Below are 14,112 nucleotides of genomic sequence, written 5' to 3' on the forward strand. Positions count from 1 at the left end.
GCAGGAATGATTTCCCTCAGCATGTAAATAAATATCTGCAAGGTCAGATCAACCACCTGACCTGACTACTCACCTCTCCTCCCTTCTAATCAACCCAGTGAAACATCCTTCTGTGGCAAGCATCTGAAATGAGTCAGTCCTCAGAACTACTCATTTCTCTTCTTGATTACAAGGTATTTAAACAACTACCTCAGATAAAGACATCCACATCAAGACTTTTTTTAAAAAACAGGAAAACATTCTCACCGAACTTGAAATATTTGCCAACTAGGAACCTAAAAATAATCAGTGATTTCTGAATGGAAAGTTAGAATGAAAAGTTTGGAAACACAGCTGTTACTGATAAGCTTTGCACATTGTTTTTGAAAGGTCAGTTCTAGAGAAAAATCAAGTATAGGTGATTTTACTGAACTTACTTTCTTATGCTGGATATACAAGAGTACAGGTACATTTGAGGACATTTACTACATTGACTTTAGAACATGTTTTGGTTTGGTTTTTTTGTTCTAAGCATTGTCTAAATACCAAACAGAGGCTGAAAGAAACAAAGCTCAGAATCTTATATCCATCTGCAGCTGCATCCTAGAGATCTCCAGTCCTTACTATGACCATGAAGAGAGGACACCATCTGCAGTCTAAAGCAGCAGCACTCTCAGTTTTTAGGAGCCAAACCAACACAACTATGCTGGCAATGTAAGAATAAATACTTCTTTGGGTAAGGGGAAAATGAACAGGAAAATTTATTTGTATTAAGAAAAATGGATAGAGACAGACATTTGTTTCACATCGTGTCCTTCCCACACAGCACTGACAGATTTTCCTCAACCCAGTATCCTACACACTCTTCTTTACCACATGATTAATAGTTTAACTATGTTGCTGAAGCTCTGGGTGTGTGTGTGTGTGTGCAGGGCTGGGAGAGGAACAATCACAGAGCAGACACCTGATAGAGAACATTTCAGGCAAAAAACAACAAAGCTGTAAGCCTTCATTTGAAAAGAAAGCCTTAAAACTATTTAATGAAGAAAATATTGGGCAACCAGCCCTACCTATACATGATATAATTTTGCACTTTGTAAATATTATATGCAAACCTTCATATCCTCATACTGAGATGTTTCATAATTATGTATTACTGAGGATTTTGTTTTGCTGTTTGGATGTGCACAAACAAAAGCTCCACACTTCATACTTTGAAATAGAGAAATACAGAAACTAGATGGGGACATGACTCATAATTATTTTGTGTTTGTTTGCTTCCAGGGTTGTACAGTTTCTTTCATAGTTCATTGCAGCTCCGCCCCTGCATCTGGAAAAAGGGATTACACACAAGTTTCCATCTTCCTGATAACAGAATGAATAATCACTTTGACTGTTTAGAGGTTACCAAGGCACCAGACATTGAATTCATAAATCCATACCCTTTGCCCATGATCATTCATTTTTAATGAGGTGAACAGCTAAATATCACCAATACCAAGGTCCTTTGGGCCTCTGAAACATTAGCAGAATTGTCTGAAGTGCTGTATGCAGAGTTCTGGAATAAAAATTATGACCAAGTTCCTTATTTTTAGAATATTATGAACACATTCCTAAGGAATGCTTTGAAGGATTTTTCCCCTCTCTAAGAAAGACCTACAAATTCAGACCAATGGTTTTGCAGCTGGAGAATCACCCATGGCACTTACATATGTATTTCAGAGATGAACAGACTTAAATTTACATTATAATGGATAGTACATGCAGGATTAGGTACGCACAAAGGCAGACTGGTTACATGTCTCTTGCAACAATGCTAAACTTGCCTGTAATCTGTATTTGCACAAGCCTCCTAAGATGCTTTTGTTACTCCTCTTTCAGAAGATTAAAAGAATTTCCATCATCTGTTGACTGTTTCAGTTCTATGTGCTACTTAAAATACAGGATATTGTTTTTACCCTCTCCTTATTCTTCCTTCATATCACAATCCCCAGACAAGTGCCTGTCAAAATTTCAGTTCTTGCTTATTTTAAAGATGTGTGAGCCAACAGCTACACAAATAACTGTTCTCATATTTCTCTAACCTTTTTCATTGCTGTTCTATTCCAGCCATGCTTATCTTCTACTCACCCTTTTCTGTTTAGTAACTCTTAATTCCTACTCAGTGACCACTAGTTTCAGGGTTCTGTATAAATAGCCAAAAAAGGGCTCACCTGATGCAGTCTCCTCTTAGGGAAAGGGTTACAATCAGAAAACTCCTCTGAATGCAGGGTTGAGAGGTGGATGGCTTGCTTTGTTTGTTGACTGCTTTTTCAATACAGGTTTGCCTCTAAAGGAGGCCTTGCTGAGTAGCTCAGTTCTCAAGGATCTCCACAGAACTGCATCACTAAGCATGCACTGAGTATACTTCTGCTAGTTTGCCTCCTCTCTTAAGCTACTTGCACCCACTTTTGTCTATTTTTCTCCCTTCACTGCTTTTTCCTTTTCTGCCTTATACTCTGTTCTTCCTCTGACACATCCTCTCTTCCATGCCTCCTCTTTCACAAATCCTGGATTTTCCACATCCTCAAGAACTACAGAACAGTTTTTTAAAGTCAAATACTTTCTATTATTTTCCTCTATGTCCCATACATACCCACTCTCAGAACTCAGATATTTTTCGAATCAGTCCTCAATGGTCTCCACTCTTACATACAGTGAGGCATCTCAGTGAAGATAACAGCATAAGCAAATACATGCAAGTATTTAGGAGCAAGTAAATACTGTAAAGCTAACCAGAATAGTTCTTGAAGGTGGAAGGGTATATTAGATTAATCAACCATTGCTGTTTAAGGTCAAAATATCAGCCAAATACCTTCTAATGTGAGCTAATGATCTGAAAAGGCAGAGATAGCTTAATCAATTTGCGAATATTTCTTTACATCTATAGTCAGTTCTAGAGCAGTCCAAGGTGACAGCAAGGACACATCATGTGGATGCACACACATCCTGTATCAGCCTCCAGGAACATGTCCTGTCTGTGTTGCAGCAACAGACAGCTGCGCTTGGTGTGATCACACAGAATGTACCAAAGAAACACAGACTTGTGTTTACTTAACTAATAAATATTTAAAACAGAAGCTTACATGCCAAGGTTGCAAAAGTCTTGATAATTACCTTGCATCCTGTTTATGTCTGTCCAAGGAGGCAGCACGAGTAGCATGAAACAGGTGAAGACATTATAAAACCGAACCCTAAATTTAAGTTTTTAACTGTTTTTTCTATGGCCCATGGTTTTATTTGCATTATATAAATAACGCTGAGGTATGATTTGCTTCCTAATATATCCGTTTTTTAAATGAAAGTCAGATAGGCTCATATTTTTACTTCTCCCTGCCCCAAAATTGAAAGAAAAGCACAGAAGACACATCTTTCTTGAGAAAAAAGGACATCTAATGTAATGCTTAACACAGTTCTGTGTTTAGTACCCCATGGCCTTAAAATATTCCTGACTCATGATCTTCTGTTTACCTACACCATCAAAAAACTTTTAACAAGAATTGTATCAGTTAAGTGAGGCTTTATCTTTTCCTTAATAGCCACATTCCAGACATTTCTAAGATATCCAGTTATCTTTTACCTAATTACACAAGGAACAAGAATATTCACACTGTTACTTAGGTCACATATTTTCTATTCAGTAAAATGACACATTTATAACTTTGAGCTCACCAAGAAAAGTTACTCTGCTCTGACAAAAGGTAGCTCTGTTTTTATGTCTTTTCATATTCCTCTACAGCCCATGAAAACCATGTTACACTTAAGAATGTTTTACATAAAAACAGTATTACAATAGGGAAAATATGCCACAACAGACATGAGTGTTCTTAAATTTGTGAAGAATGCAAGATGCATCGCTGAACACATTCCAATTTTGAAGCTCCTTGGGTGTAGAATTTCAGGGTCCATCTCAAAAGAGAAGTGCCAGGCATTATACAAAGTCACATCTAACCCATGAAATCTGTAGACAGAACGCCAATGTTTACACATTGGGAAACTAAGGTACAACAAATACAGCAGTAACCTCAGAAGTCAGTGGAATTCTTTCTGTATTTTTCATGTAGCTCTGGTTTTTAACAAAGGTGTTGCTAAATTAGTACACGTCAAAAATCAAACAATCAGTGCTGGAGAGGGTGAGAAACAGTAACATCACCTGTAGCAGATGAACCACATTTGTTCAGGCACAAGTTCTGCTCTGCTGACAGGAGTGGGCTGGCAGCAGCAGAGAAAATAAGCACTGTCCTAGATTCCATGTGCACCACAACCCCACGTTCACTGCACTCATATTCTTGAACCAGGCCGGACACAAGTTTCTGCTTGATTCTCACCATGACGCACAGAAGCAAATTCCCCTTCTGGCTTCTTTGCAGCTTACTTTTTTTGCTGGGAAAAAAAATGTTTGCTATGCTTCCATATTCTTGCTTAGGAAGTAAAAAGAATTTCACTTCTTAGCTGTGATGCTTTAAAATAAAAATAAGAAAATTAAAGTGTTTGAGGATATATACAGCCAAAGTACCAAGCTGAGTTTAAAACGAAATACTGCTCAAACTTGGCTGAAAGCCACAAAGACAGTAAATTGACACAAATTTCCAGAGTGTTATCTCATTTTCATTCTCTTGTCCACGTATCCAAATGAAAAAGAAATGTCTGTCTATACATATCTCCACATTCTGCCCTCAAAAGCTTAGCTGCAGCTTCCAATGACACTTCTAAATTTAGCCATGACAGTGAAGAAAGAGACTGATGGATAAAAATAAGCCCAGTCTCAAACAGGGACAATACAATTGTCTGGTAATCCTTTATTATGCAAGACAAGACAGGCTTCAGAACATGCAGATTTTGCATATAATCTGCCAAGCACAATATTCCTTTGTACTTCATGGTGAAGTAAACAGCCTCACACTACTGTCATCCATTGTCTATGATGGACAGAAATAATGGAACAAAATCAGAATAGTTCGTGGTTCTCTCTATCTAAAGTGCTAACAATTTGAACAACCCAACCAACCAGCCTCTACCTGTGAGTTAAGCTCTCATATGCTTCTTTCAGGGTATCATATCCTAAATATGAGTACAAAAATCCAACCTGACACAAGCTCACTCCCCCTTCAGTTTTTGAGATCAGTCTCTAACTCTGCACCATCTGCCAGCCTTTCAGAAAAGGCAGGGAGAGGCCACCCTAGTACAGTACTGCCTGTAGCAATTTTGTTGCAACAAAACCACCCAGATCCATCACTTCATTTTAATATCTTACACTGGTACATTTTTATTTCATGGATGCATAGCAGTAAAAAAGTTCATCTAGAAACTTACTGCACTGATACAGATTGAATGAAATGCAGCATAAATTTCCTGCAAAGTTTGGACTCCAAAGAAAAAGGCTAAGCCAAGAGCTACCAACAAAAGAGCTTTCTTCTGATAAAGAATCACTTCTGGTCTGACATCCAGCAGCAAAACAAGTTATTGGGAGGATCAGCACTAGCAAGAGCTGCTGTGCAGTTCATTAGCTGATTCTGCAACTGAAGCACCTCTTAATGGTACTGAGCCCGAGAGATGCAGAAAAGTAACAAACATAGTGAGCCATCACCGTGTCACATTAGGGCAGCTCAAAATCACGTCCTTCTAATGAAAGAGTTGAAAGAGGAGATTACAACCAAATGTCACACCAGGGTGTATTTATAGTTTTCTGGCCTTCCCTCTGACACTGCAAGCTCTTTGCTCTCCTCCCTCAGCAGCAGAGGCAGAGACTTGTCCTGCCCAAACAGGAGAGCACCTGCAGCCAGGCTCTGACTGCCTGACTTGGTTGAGCACTCCAGCAAAAATGGTACAATCCCACAGATTAACCCCACAGTTTGTTTCTGTAAGTCACACTAATATATTTTAAATACCAAAAGCATTTTTCAGCTCCCATTTTCTTAGGAGTCAGCAATTAAAGTCAGCACAGAACTCCAGATTCCAACAAGGGATCTCATGTTAAATTTGATTCTTGCTGAAGCTGGATTTTTTGACCTTAAATTATGAAGTGCAAGGTAGAAAACAGAGCAGTTCCCTAATTTCTATTATCTCTATTTCCAAAAAGGGGACACAGTTCTCATAGGACTGTGTGAGGATTATCTAACATTTGTAGAACTTGTTCTCGAAGTGATTTCATTAACATGAAGTCAGCTGAACACGGGTGATCAGCAGAGACATCTGATCACTGCTTTTAGATTTTTTAAAAATTAAATGTGCAGTAAAAGCATCACAGCATGACTAGTCATGAGGCATGTGTGCACTGGACATTACTGTGTAACTAATTTGAACACATAAAGCAATTGATTACACAATAAAAATCTACAGGTAATACACTGCTGTCTGGCTTTCGAGACAGGAGGAAAAACCAGTTCATGAGCAGTGACTTCTTTGTAGCTGCTTCCATACACTATGGCTATACTATCTGTGGGGTATTTTTTTTAATTACACAGAAACTATAAAACACAAGTAGTTGGCACAATTCCTCTGTATTTTTTAATTGCTATGAAATTGGCTGAGTAGATCCCATCTAGCTCTGAAGCCTTTTAAAGTCTTTAAATTGTCTAAAAGTACTGAATTTTAGAAACTACTCAGAACATACAATACTTAAATTGCATACAGTTTTTCCTGATCTCAACTAATAAGGACCCATCTCTTCAACATCACTGTTTTGTACATTGAGCCAAATAATGTATTTATTATCTTCCTATCCTCTCCTCAACATTCTCTGATAAAAAGCCCACTTGCCTTTACTTGTATTACGGGGGAAGTAACAGCTCATTAAAAACAAGGTTCCACAGAGAAAAAAACTGGTCACGTAAGAAAGTCACTACAAATTGTCCAACCCTGATCATTAACAATTCTTTCTCATTATCACATTACTCAGAACCATAAAGTGAGTAAGGTATGAGTAAATACCTATCCTCCTCAAAAGCAACCTCAGATTCCTCTTAGGGCAACAAGCCCATAAACTTAGGCCAGTCCGACGGTTTCTGCAATCAGATACAAGCTGACAAGAGACTGACAGAGAAGCTACTCTAAGTGCTACAAACAAACACCTCTGTACAAAATGAATTATTACTCTTCAATGGTGGCCCAAATTCAGTTTGCATTAAGGACTATTTAATCTGTCGTGTAAGTAACATTTCTAGATCCTGAAGAACCAATTACTCTGCCAGACCCGTGCGTGAAAACCTGAGTGTATAAAAGATTTCAGGACAAAAAATAACTGATAAGGAATCCTTATCTTGAGCATTTTAATTTGCATTTATTTTTATTTCTTAGAATGTTAGTCTTTCTCAGTAATTTTACAGTTACTTTTGCCTTTAAATATCACTAAGAAATTATTTCTAGTAAATCCTATTGTTGTTTCTCTTCCTGTTGTCATACTGCTATTCAGATATTGAGTCTGGCAAACCTCACCAACTTCTTGTTTGATTTTGGTTTTTCAAAGTATAAATGTGGTAAAGTTGTGGAGGCTGTTCAGCTTCCCCTTTTAGTCTTCATCCTTAAGACTAATGAAACATCTTCTCTTGCTGTGAAACTGCTCTTAAAGAACAAGTTCTGCACCAAAGCAGATGGTAAAATTTTTTCTGTGCACACACTACTCACATCTGCCAAAAAAATGCCCTTCTGAACCCTTCTAAGCACATGACCTTCAAATTGCTTTCACTTCAGAACAATCTTGAATTCTTTATTTTATATTTCTTATTTGTACATCACCATTTACCAAAACTAGCTGACACACACAAAACATCAAGAAACCCCGCATACCACCTACATTAATGCTCAAATCTTGCACACTGTTAAGCCTACAGGAAACATAAAACCTTCTTTTGGGATCAAGAGGATCCTGATCAAGATCCTGTTTAATACAGGACACTGTTCCTGGTAACAGTTTCCTGCTCTTCGATATATAAATATGAAATAATCAAGTTTTAAATGTACCTCAGTCACAAATCACCATCAATCTCTGTTGTTTCTCTACCACTGTCCTATTTTACATGCAGTTTTGCCATCCCTAACTCCAAGGCTCAAAGCTCACACCCAACTTGATGACCATCCACATGTTCTTAAATGTTCCAAGATGACTGGGCTTTGGGCTGCCAAAACAACAAATATCAACATCTGTGGAGGACAATATTTACTTCTTATTTATAGAGAATGTAACTCTTGATTCTTAAAACTTACACTTTTCTTTCTCTCAGTTTCCTTTGGTCCCTGTTCAGGCTGTGACACTTCATCAGGTGGTACTGTTAAGCGTAACCTACACACATTCATCTGAAAGAAGAACAAGATTAGGTGTTAAAATCACAAAAATTATTTTAATAATTTGCTTTACAGAATGAACTGTACTGAGATTCAAATTTGAACTTACTATTTTCTGTTTTCTACCACACAGATGACGAGATATTATTTTTGAAGGCTAGAGGGGTTTTTAGCTGGCAAAAAATAATTCAAGGGCATCCCCATAATTACAAACATACCTGAAGTAGCAAAAAACCATTTCAATCAACAACTTGTTCCTAGGTACTCATAAATGACATTGAGAGCTGAGATAACAGAACAATGAACATAATTTTCTGCTTTCTGGGTTTTGTTTGCTGATTTGGCATACTTTTATTCTTCAAAAGGGATTATTTAGAAACACAGAGTGTATTTTAGAGTAAATGCTTCTTTCCTGCTCAGCATATAGCCAAGTATTTGATCCAAGGATACCTCAGTACTGCAAGTCCACTTAATGTGGAATATTATTGAAATCTGATACATACATAAATGGTGTGTAAATACTAAGCTTCAGAACTTAAGCTTCAGAAAAAATTTAAGAAGTGTTGTTTCCTAACTGATTTTAGAACAGCCATTCTCTTGCCAACAGGCACGATACCTTTCTGTCCCCAGTTGCAGTTTGCCTTGCTTTGGGCTGAGACATCTTTGTTTTAATGGTGTTTTCAAAGCAGTGCATTTCATACAAGAAACTTGGTTAAAACATTCAATCTTAGTCCTATTCACGAGACGTTTTTGTGGAAAACAACTCTAAGTCCTAAGCAGAGCATAGCAAATGATGAAATGAAAAATTTGGCTGTCTGAATTCAAAGCTGCACAGTATCTTCCTGTGAAATCCCAGCTGTCTGTTGGCAACAAAGAGAGCTCTTAAAGCTCTTCCTCAAAACCTCTGAAGTATCTCTTTCATGATTACTGTGGGCCATCATCCCTGTTCTTCCGCAGCCCAGCATCTCATTTCATCTAGATCTCTCCAGTTTCCCCTGGAGTCATGCAGAATGTGTGTCTCTCTCTCACACCCACCTTCCCACTGCACTTGTTCAGGCTCACATATTGGTCATTACAGCACCTCCTTTTGCCTTTAAAATGGCAATAATGTTCTGTTCACTGCATTCAGAGCACTGCAGCAAAGCCCTTCCCATACACCCCACACATTACCATTTTTCAATTAATTTCTTCCAACTGTCTTATATATCATTTAAGCTGCCTTGACTGCATTTTCAAGTCTCTTTACAATAAAACTTCCTCAGAGAAGACTGTTCAGCATCACAACAAGGATCCCTATTTTCCGTTTCCAGACAAAAGTCCTTTTTCAACTTTTCAAACAGGCTTTAACTTTTTGTTCTTCCCAAGCAAAAGCAATTGGAAGAACTATCTACAACTTCGCTATTTTTCTTCTGGCGTTTCTTTAAATCTGTTGAGAGGAAAATTCACTAACATTTAGACTACTGGTATTGTACTTGTCAACTGTATGTTTTAAATGTTACATACTGCCTTCCATCTTCCTCTCAGTTTGGTCTTTCAGGTCTGCAAGGCCAGTAAGAAACAATATCCTGAGACAGATAAAGTTCTAATAAAATAGGTGAGATGTGTCTGTACTACAAAGAATAAGAAGGGAAAAAGGTCTATAAGAAGATCAAGGTGAAATATAACCTACTCTTTAGGTGTATCTGTGAAAGCAATGTTTCGTGCAGTGGCTGCCTCACTGTTAATTTATCATTCATCCATATGCTAGCAAATCTGGAACAAGAAGCCACGAACAAGAAGCTTTGTACTACAAAGAATAAGAAGGGAAAAAGGTCTATAAGAAGATCAAGGTGAAATATAACCTACTCTTTAGGTGTATCTGTGAAAGCAATGTTTTGTGCAGTGGCTGCCTCACTGTTAATTTATCATTCATCCATATGCTAGCAAATCTGGAACAAGAAGCCACGAAGTGATGTAAGGACTCCAAAACTTAGTATAAAAGCAGTTTATGCTTTCATATTTGCTAAAGAATACTGAAACAATGAAATGCATTTAAAAATTACGAAACTTGGTACGTTGGCTTTTGATACTGATTGGCTGCTATGTTTGTTCTAAGAACAACAAATTCTCTTCATATATTACAGAAGCTGGTCATACTTTCTACTTACAGATTAGTTATCCAGATATATTAATAATAAACTCCTCATCTTTGAAACTCATTGATTCGTAAGGTAATTAACATCCCCTTTTCTCATCTATTTCCCCCTGCCCTTTCCTCCCATTAGGTTATTATGGCTCTTTCCTCTTAAAACATGTTTACAATAAGAAGGGAAACAGAGACTGGCATTCCTCCATGTAGGCAAACAAAGACCAGAGCCATAAATAGGATATAGAAGTGAATTTGTGCTGTGCAGGAAGTGATAGATGAGACAAACTTTTTCTTACACTGATTTCGAACAAAGGAAAACTGGACAGAATGGGATGAACATATTGCTAGGATAAAACATTTAAAATGCCTGCAATAACTAGAAATAGATATTGACTGGCAACTCAAAGTTAGGAGAAATGGGGTTGTGTATGATTCTCTGAAGCAAATAACTTGCCTATTAATCAGTACGAGGCTAATTATAGCCAACACAGATTCACAGTGCAGTGATTGTAAGTAATTATCCCTGTAGCTGTAGAGTGAGTGAACCACAACTGCCCTTCATATCACAGGTGTTACAGGGCTACTATGAAGGAAATCACAGAAGTCTAGTACAGATGGCAGTCAAGTCATAACAACTAGGTTGGAAATACAAATTAACAACAATCATTTGTTGAGACTAAAACCTCTGTACAATCAAAAGCTTGTTATCATTTAAGCTATTTTTTCTTGCCCTTTTCACTTTGCCTTATTTATTACCCCCAAAGCACTTACCCCACCCCACCCCAACTGGCAACCATAAGGATTCCAGCCTTGAAGTTGCCCAGCAAGGCTTGTACAGCAGTGGCAAAGTACCACCCAGTTCCTTGCTAGAACAAACTTACACAGGCTGTATTCTGCTATTGTTTACAACAATAGGACTTCCTCAGCATCTCTGGGGAAACAGCAGCAAATGTATGAAGTAGCAATGCAGTCCTGCTCCTCCTAGGCCCCAGATGATGCATTCTATCTAAGGACAGAACCACAGACCCATGTTGTAAAATTCAGAAACACTGCGGAGATTGGAAAGGAAAAACAACAGGCACTGCTTTTTCCTCCAGCCCCCAGAAGCAGTTCTGAACACCGTACATACACTGTTCTTGCTCTGCAGGGCTTCCTGAAGGAACAACACACTGTGCCATTTGTTGGTGAGTTTACTTGACCAAATCAATGAGCAGACTCACATGGAAATCACAGCAAGCCCTCCTCCCACAGCAAACACTGCTGTAGTGATGCCTTAAAATGGAAATGAAATCCCAACAGGAAGAGTCTCGACTCAGTGCCAAACAGTGGCAGGATAACGTGCAACTGAGGATGAAAAAGCAATTTCCAGAAACAAACTGGGTAATGCAGAGAGAAAGTGGGGAGGAGAATGAGAGAAAGAGCTGCGATTCAATTTCCTTCATCTGCGTATTGACAGTAAGAACAAGTGAGAAAAAACAGGGACAGACACAACTTCCAGCTTACCTTTATGTCACTGACATTGTTACTTTGTGAGTGTAACTTTTAAAAATAAATACTGGGTAGAAGAAGAAACAGGTATCTTTCTAAAAGTCCTACAAGACTGACAGATTTTTGTTTAATTTGCAGCATCTGTAGCTTTGGCAAGTCAACAATATAAATAATCTTAAATGTGACGACATTTTATGTTCGCTCCTGGCTTTTTGACACCAACAACCCATGAGTGGCATTTCCAAAGCTCATCTGATATCATTTGTGAAACAAAGACACAGACAAGTAAACAAAAGACTGACAGGTTCACCCCAACATGACACCAAACAGCAGAAGTTTCCTGACTGCAATGAAAAGTAACCCTGAAAACATGCTTTTTTACCAAATTTCTAAGAGGCTAGTGGGATAGCATAGAGGAGAGCTACTGCAATATGGCAGTTAAGGAAAAAAACCCCCAATCTAGCTTAGTTTAAAATGTTGAGAATTCATGGCCCAGATCCACAATCCACATTTATGTTTACCATCCTACTCAAATCACTAGGGTGCAACTTAAACACAGATGACAGATTCAGTTTGAGTAATGTTCTTCAGCCTCTTCTTCCCCCTTTCCAAAAAACAAAGCACCCAGAAAGGCATTAATCATAGTTAACTATGGGCTGAAATAATTACAGATTATTTCATTAAAATTAATTGTTAAATTTATGAGCAACGCTGTTATAGAATAACCAAAGTTACTAGTACAGCAGTAGAAAAATACAGGCTATTCTACTTGCAACCAGTCTCTAAGATTTTTACAAGAACACCACAGGAAAAAGATGTGGCTCAACACTGATCTAGCTTCAAACCAACTCTGGAGTTCAACACCACCAGAATTTAATATTCAGTAATATGTTGATACTGATAAAAGAAATGAGAATAACATGTTTGTTGAGGAACTATCTACTACCCTATCAGCTCAATGGCCAAAAATCACTCCATTTGCCTAAGGTCCAGTGTTAGCTTTAGACTTTTGAAGGTAAAAGCAGAACAACAGTGCATGTTTAATTTCAGTCCTAAAAAGCAAAGAAGAAGGTACTTTCTTTGGTCATTTATCTGTTGATTAGCCTTCTCCATTGATGAAATCTCTGCCATGAGATTCCACACACAATTAAAGGGCACTTTTCCTGTGACCACAGGCACACAGGAATGTGACACAGATCTTTCATTTATTCAGCAGTTATTCTAACTGTCTTTCTCTCCTCTTCTGACAACTCACAATAAGGGAGTCACATTTCACTAAAATAAGGGACAAGAGCTTCCCAGTGGGTTGTAGTTGCAAATTAAATTTTTACCAGTTTCCTTAGAAGAATGTATCAAACACAGTTCGTCATTCCCAGGAAACCTATCGTGGGGATGAAAATAAGAAGTTTATCACCTGAACAGAAGTTCCCTTACTGTAACTTCTTTAAGAAATACTAAAACAAGGAAACTCAATGGGAACACAGAAGGCGTATAGGGAGACCAGGGATCTTTTTCTCAGGAAGACGATTCTGACCTTGCTATCACGTAAAACCAGAGCAACACAACATTCTTCAGTTTTTCAATTATGAACTCATATTTTCGAAGCATCAAAACAATAACTGCATAATTCATGAAACATCATGATCGTATGGATGTATTTTTGGTAAGGATAAGTTTATCACTGATTTTGATTTTTTTCTTCACATGTGGAATCAGCATTCACAATGATAGGAGTGTAGTTACAGCAGCAAGAAAAGGGCTATTTAAAGCTGGGTAGCTGCAGAGCATTCCTGTCATATCTGTCTGAGTTTAAGCAACTTTTTAGAAGCCCAACAGATTAATACATGGTTATTATTTATCACATTTATTAGATTTTTTAAAAATCAGCAAATTATAGATCTGCATTTGAGGAACTGATTATACAATTAAATCACTATTGCCACCTAAATCATTACGGTGAGCTTTCTCACGATAGGCAAGTTTTTTAGGATAGGCGAGTTCTCAACTGTAAATATCCAGACACATTTCAAGGATGCGGGGTACGTCTCCAACAGAAGTACACCTTCCTCGCAGGTTTACAGAACAAGCCAGGGTCTAGAACTACAAAAGCCTTGCAGGACTCCCCAAAAACTCTTCCTCTCCCCACACCTACAACGAACGCACAAAAAGATGCTCTCGCACACCGCAAGCTTCACCTG

At 38.0% G+C, this 14,112-nt stretch overlaps 1 protein-coding gene across 1 annotated transcript in view; it reads right to left on the bottom strand.

The window, feature by feature from the left end:
* LOC103618712 (myocardial zonula adherens protein) overlaps nt 1-14,112 on the bottom strand; it is a 51,856-nt gene that overhangs the window by 35,677 nt on the left and 2,067 nt on the right. Inside the window, exon 2 of the mRNA XM_017737927.1 lies at nt 8,221-8,310. Coding sequence (XP_017593416.1) covers nt 8,221-8,310 — 90 coding nt within the window. The remainder of the gene's footprint in view (nt 1-8,220; nt 8,311-14,112) is intronic.

Source organism: Corvus brachyrhynchos, unplaced genomic scaffold, assembly GCF_000691975.1.
Source record: "Corvus brachyrhynchos isolate BGI_N302 unplaced genomic scaffold, ASM69197v1 scaffold200, whole genome shotgun sequence".
NCBI lineage: Eukaryota > Metazoa > Chordata > Aves > Passeriformes > Corvidae > Corvus > Corvus brachyrhynchos.